This window comes from Aptenodytes forsteri, unplaced genomic scaffold (assembly GCF_000699145.1).
Source record: "Aptenodytes forsteri isolate BGI_AS27 unplaced genomic scaffold, ASM69914v1 Scaffold113, whole genome shotgun sequence".
NCBI lineage: Eukaryota > Metazoa > Chordata > Aves > Sphenisciformes > Spheniscidae > Aptenodytes > Aptenodytes forsteri.
This window is the reverse complement of record NW_008795032.1, coordinates 220,113-226,193: the sequence shown is the minus strand read 5'-3', so window position 1 is coordinate 226,193 and position 6,081 is coordinate 220,113. Positions and strand designations below refer to the sequence as shown.

At 44.2% G+C, this 6,081-nt stretch overlaps 1 protein-coding gene across 1 annotated transcript in view; it reads right to left on the bottom strand.

Moving 5' to 3' along the window:
• Positions 1-6,081, bottom strand: part of ZNF592 (zinc finger protein 592) — a 40,667-nt gene that overhangs the window by 12,989 nt on the left and 21,597 nt on the right. Inside the window, exon 3 of the mRNA XM_009276315.2 lies at positions 4,453-4,631. Within this exon, the coding sequence (XP_009274590.1) occupies positions 4,453-4,631 (179 nt within the window). The remainder of the gene's footprint in view (positions 1-4,452; positions 4,632-6,081) is intronic.

The window sequence follows — 6,081 nt, the reverse complement described above, 5'->3', positions numbered from 1 at the left end:
GGGGAAGGGTCTTCACCTGGGCAAGGGTCTTCTTGACCTGTGGGTGTGTTTTTCAGTATTATAATGAAGGCAGTTCACTTCAGGACACCTTAAAAGTAAGTTGTGTTGCCAAGTTGGCCAGCTAGATATCTACCTTGCCAGGCTGTCAAATAACTCATCCCATATACAATAGAACCTAGGGGCTCTGGTTATGGTCCAGAGGGTCCAGAGAATAGGGACTTCAAGCAACACAGCCTCAGATAACAAGTAACACACCAACCCATACGTAACGCTAACATAGAGGCTAACTTCTTGAAATCAAGATGTTCTTATAGTTGATTATTTCACAACCAAACATAGAAAGATTCAGTAAAACTTAAGATAATCTTCAACATGATGAGATCTCCAGGTAGCAATAAGCAGCGTAAATATGAGTTAGTCCCCAGTACAAAATAAACAGAAAAAGAATATTCAGCTAGGAAATCTTCAGTAACCCTGTACAATTGCTTCTCATACTCCACTAAGCACTAGAAAATAATGACAGCAGCAGCAAAGATACTGAAAACAGCAACAGAAACACGCAAGGAACTGATTAAGCTCATTAAAATCATTAAGACATAGGTGCTGCGTGGAAAGTGCTTGTCTGGGAGCTGGGGGGATGCTCCGGGAGGAGAGAGAGGAAGAAGCAGAGGTTGCACGTGGAGCCAAAAGATGCTTCTCGGCAGCTGAAAACATAGACCCCGGGGCCAGGAGGAGAGCCAGGGTCACCCCGCCGGTCCCAGCCTGCGTCTCCTCCCAGCGTGCTCCTGCGACAGGCCTTGCCTGATACTCCACCAGGATGGCAACAACCGGCAGCCGACTATATTTAGCTTTAATACTCCTCCCAAGCACCCACCCGCCTGCTGTGCTCCGAGGGAAGCAACACCAACACTACAAGGGCACATGAGGATGCAGACACCTGACCTCGCCTGCCTTGGCCACACCAGCTGCGGAGTTTACCATCCCTATAGGAGCACCTACACTGATCCGGGACCAGAGCAGCCTCTCCTAAGAAGATTCAATCAAAATGACTAACGGCACATTTCCGCTGAAGCCAGCGCTGCACGTATGGACCGTTACAGCAGAGGAGCTTGGCCGGGCAATCCGGGGGGGCCAACGCTTGTACTAGTAGGATGCGAGAGATGCATAAGGGATAACTTCCTCTAGCGAGCCTGGAGTTAAGCTGCCTTATAAATATTTTTCTCCTTCGTTCTGAGGTCTGCCATTTGCCCGCGGCGCTATTAGGGTTTGTGCGTTCAGCAGCGCTGCAGCACGGATGCTGCCGTCGCAGATGGACCCCAGCTATCAAGCAACTGGAAGAGTTCCAAGCCCGTATCAAAAACAAACAAGCCACTACGTTATCCTTCCCTCCGAACGAGCCTCCCAACAGCGTTTAGGGAACAAGCCTGTGCTTTGAAGTTACGCTTCAAAAGATCGTTAGGCAGAAGCCAGCCCAAAGGAGCCAAACCCTCTCCCCCCCAAAATATACACAGAAATGCCGTTTTCTTAAATTTGGAGAGGGAAGTGGTGACAACAGCTGGTGTCATCTTTGGGGAAGCACAAAAACATTCTGCTCGGGTAGCTCTGCCTTCAAGCCTGATCCTCATTCACGTGAGATGGGGAGAGAGACTTTCTAGTATAGTAACACCAGGAACCGTGTTATTATGGAAGAATAAATTCCCCAAGCATAAATGGAAGAACAAATGCTAATCCTGACAGTCAGGCCTGGCTGGTACATCCAGGAATATCTGATGGGCTTCTTCCACAAGCACTCCCCGAACTAACAAGAGATGGTTCTGCATTAACGCTCAGTTTCGGTAAGTACTTCATTTAGAATTAGGGATGAAATAAGTACTAACTCAGGGTCAAATGATCACAAGTTAATTTAATTTACAGTAAATGGAAGTTTAAACAACAGCCACTTTGTAATCAAGAATCCCAGTGCCAGAAGGACGAAGTTTGATAAAGTAAACTAATTAGCAGAACAAAGTGGATGGAGGATGTCAGAGGCTTGCCATGTAATTTCTGCAAATTGCAAATTCTGCTATCATCTCCCCAGCATGGGGAGGGGGGGAAAATAATTTGCAAGAGAAGACTCTCGGATAGCCTCAGGGCAAGGAGGGGTGGCGTAAAAGTCTTGGAAAGCATCCCGCGAGAGAAGATAAAGCTACAAGATGTTGTCTTAACCTTCTGAACGTTTCCTATGCTGTCACCTTCCAGCCCCTCAACTCTCCAGATGGCACCGAGGAGGAAAACGAGTCCCAGATCAGTGGGGACAGCTGGAAGGTGCTTGGAAAAGGTGGGGAGGTGACACTTGGAGCCCAGTGGAAAGGAGCATTTAGGACAGGCTTGTTGATTTTAATTTTTAACTGCAGAAGACCTTTCTCATTTTCAGTGTAATCACTAGCCATGACTAAAACCCAAATAAAACAATCTTACTCCAAACTTAATTGAATGCATTGGGGTATTAGCAGAAAATGAGACAGAGTAAGGACTGATCACAAAAACAAAACCAAACTTATGCATCAGAGATTCAAGAAAAACAGGCATACAGTGAGAAGCAGCAAAAGTTGAGCTGGTCCTGAGAAGGATTTAAAAAAACTCCTCAGCTTTTCAGCTCTGCGAGTCACAAAAGTGAAAGAAAAGAAGTTAAGTCACTACGTGACCATGGGGCAGATGTTGCAGATTATCTAGATACGGTTCTGCAACTAAAATTTATTTCTTCTGTTTTCAACAATGCCAATGACATCAACCCCACAGCAGAGACAGGCAGGATAACAAGGATGGCACAGCCAGAAGTTCACCTGTCTGGTGGACTCAGTTTTCACAGATGAGCTTGAACAGATGCGAATTAGAGAAGTTAAAGAAATTTAGCTTCTAGAGAAGCTGGGTAAAACTAAAAAATCCATAAAGTATCATTCTTGAGCTCTGTCTTGGTTTAGATCTTCATTAATGTCCCTGGCACAGAAAGCAGATATTTGCTAATGACATCTGTAGACGGATGGAAGCTCTCGTTGCTGACAAGGATTAAGGCATCATAAAGATATTACTGTAATACATCTGGAATGAATAATGTTTTTAAAAAATGCCAGGTCATACACTTAAGAGTCAGGACCAAGCTCTGCCATACACTGTGAGCCCATCAGTTGGAAATAGAGGAGAAGGGACTTGCACTGGATCACTGCTAAAAGACTGAGCTTCCTATATAATGCAGCTCAGGCCAGCGTAACCCTGTGACACGTTATTGATCGAGGCATCGATGGATGGGGATGCTGCACAAGCAGCTCAGCATGATGAAGCTGTGCCTGCATTTGGGATTCTCAAGTGCCAGCAAAGTCCAAAGAACTGCACCAAACCCGTAGTTAGTTTTCTGACATCTACTCCATTCCCATTTTTCCATCTCAGGGAAAACATTTTTTTTCCAGCTTTCCTCCTTCTCTCAGATTAGCTCATTTTCAAACAGCCCAAGTATCACAGCCATTTAATTTGCAATGGAATTAATTCTTTGTTGTGGGCTGTGCCATCTCAAATCAGATCCCACATAAAAAACCCTTATCTGTATATAATTAAATTCAGAATTCGTTTGTTATGTGTCTCTTGTCTTCACGGTTGAAAGAAAAAGCCCTTGAAAACGTAAGTGTGATTTCAGAACAAACCACACAGTGGAGGCCTCCTGAATTTGCAGACATCTTAAAAGAACGGCTCCAAGAGCAGAAACTGCCCTATTCATTTTAAATTTCAAAGTATTTAATGGCAATCGGAGAAAAAACAGAACTTTAAGGAATCTTAAAAGGTCACCTAGTCTCATCTCCCAAGCAAATCATCTGTGTCTTAAGAGATGCGCTAAGGTGATCTAAACATGCCAAGGAGGAAAGGCTTGTAGCGAAAAGTAATGTCTTTTATTAAAGCAATCAATTTGGTTGGAGAAAAGACAACACACACACATACACACCACTGCATCCAGAACCTTGGGAGCCTTCCTCCATCTGTGTCAGTTCATGAGAAGTGTTTGGAGAGTTCTAGGGGCATACAAGAAAATAATCTATGCCCTTCTCGTGAAGGCACACATCCCTCAGTCCATTATAACTGGCAAAAATACAAGTTCAAACCTTAAAGAGATTTAGAGGATTAAGATCTGCAATCTTTTTTGCTGTAAATATCAATCCTGAGACGCCCGTCTGCAACTTGAAGTCAACACAAGCATCTTTCAGCTTAAAGCTGCCTCAAAATCATTTCTACTCTCAGAAACCTCCTCTTAAATCCATTTAGTAATTCCCCATTTCAAATGAGTTTTGTCATGCAGAAAACCACGCCAGGCCCGGGCTACATCCTCTTTCGTTTCTGCTGTAAGGAAGACACATTTCCAAAGATCTAAATCCAAGTTTCCCATTCCCTCTTGCTGTCTCGGCACGGACCCTCTGGAGCCGCACAAACCTGAATCCGACTTTGCGGGAGTAATGCAGGCAGTTCTCCTTGACGTGAGTTTGGAAATAGGCAGAGCGGCAGACGGCTCCGCACTCTGGGCAGCAGTACGGAGACTTGTGAGCGTGGATCCTCTGGTGAGCGCAGTAACTGCACTGGTTGGGCAGCATCATCTGGCACACTTGACACGTCTGATGAAAGAAAGGTTACATTAGTTAGTTATTCTCTATTTGTTTTCCCCCCCCTAATTCACCCTAGAAAACTTTCAGGTTTAGAGGAAGCTCCAGCACATTCCTCTAGTATTAACATTAACTCTACGAAGCTCTTCAGCTAGTCTCCTTAGCATCTTTTTCTGCAACAACCCTAACAGCTTCCACAATTAGCCATTCCCAATGACAGTATTCATTCTTAAACCACGTCCTCTGTGGTTTATTTCCTTTTTTTCTCCTAAAAAAGGAAAACAAAATCTTTCACCTCGTAGCTCTGAAGATGTTCTGCTTGGTGACTGCTTTCATTTCCACATTAAGGCACTTGAGAAGGAACGCACTTTTTGCAACAAGCCCCCACCCTGCACCAAAATCACCCCAAAAAAGCAGGAAAACTCCATTATACCCCAACTTGAAACCCTTACTGCTGAACGTAGTGCAGTCCTTCCCCACCAAAACCACAGTTGTGTCTCTTGCAAAATTTCTTTGGACCAGATGAAATCTGAACTTTCAAAGACCACAAACCACGTGTGCTATGATACCCTTATAGAAACTTCTTGATAACTAGAAATGATGCAAAGACTCTTTCTCTCCCTGTTTCTGCACCCTTTAAGAAATCCATTTTTTCCCCTGCACTTAGAAGGGCCACACTTACTAGCAACACAGCTTTGCAGAAGAAGCATCATCATTTACTTGACATGTAAAGTTTTTTATGTGGACTTATCATCCCAGTTTCAACAGCTGCCAAACCTCTGCTCCCTTTCACGGATGTCTCTACTCTGCTGTATTCCTTCAAAGCCCAGGAGCAGCTACTCATCCTCTGTAGGATGCATATTACTTGATGCCTAAGCAGGAGTAGATACCAGCCCTCCAGCCTTGAGCCCTCCAGAAGCTCAAACTCTCTTCTGTCATTAATAAACCCATGCAAAATTACTCCTCTGCTCCTAACTCTACCTTAAGACTGAACTACAGCAAGCAGCTAATTCAGGATTATCAAATCAGGTAACTTAACTGCATCATTTCTTTCGCTACGGTTAAAGAAGGTTACGGGGCTTAACAGATCAGAGATGGTGAGAAGTTGTACCAGGCGGTATGTCTACATGGTCAGACAAAGCTTTTAACATAGCATGTGCCCACACAGACGGACCAAAACAAGTCCTGCAGACTTCACTGCTGGCAACCAGGGTAGAAACCTGGGACAGAAGCCCCTCAATCTGACAAAAAAATAAAATAAAATTAAGGGCCAACTCCATTTTCTGTATCGTTGCTATTTCATGCAGCATCTCTGTGATACTCCACTATGTAACATCCATCAGGGAACTGTCAAAAACACTGCAGGTAATAGAAAGCATCATTTATAATAAAATGCAAAGCTATGACAAACCTGAAAAGGTTCGGGGGGGGGGGGAATAAAAAATTAGGCTCTCAAAGGAGG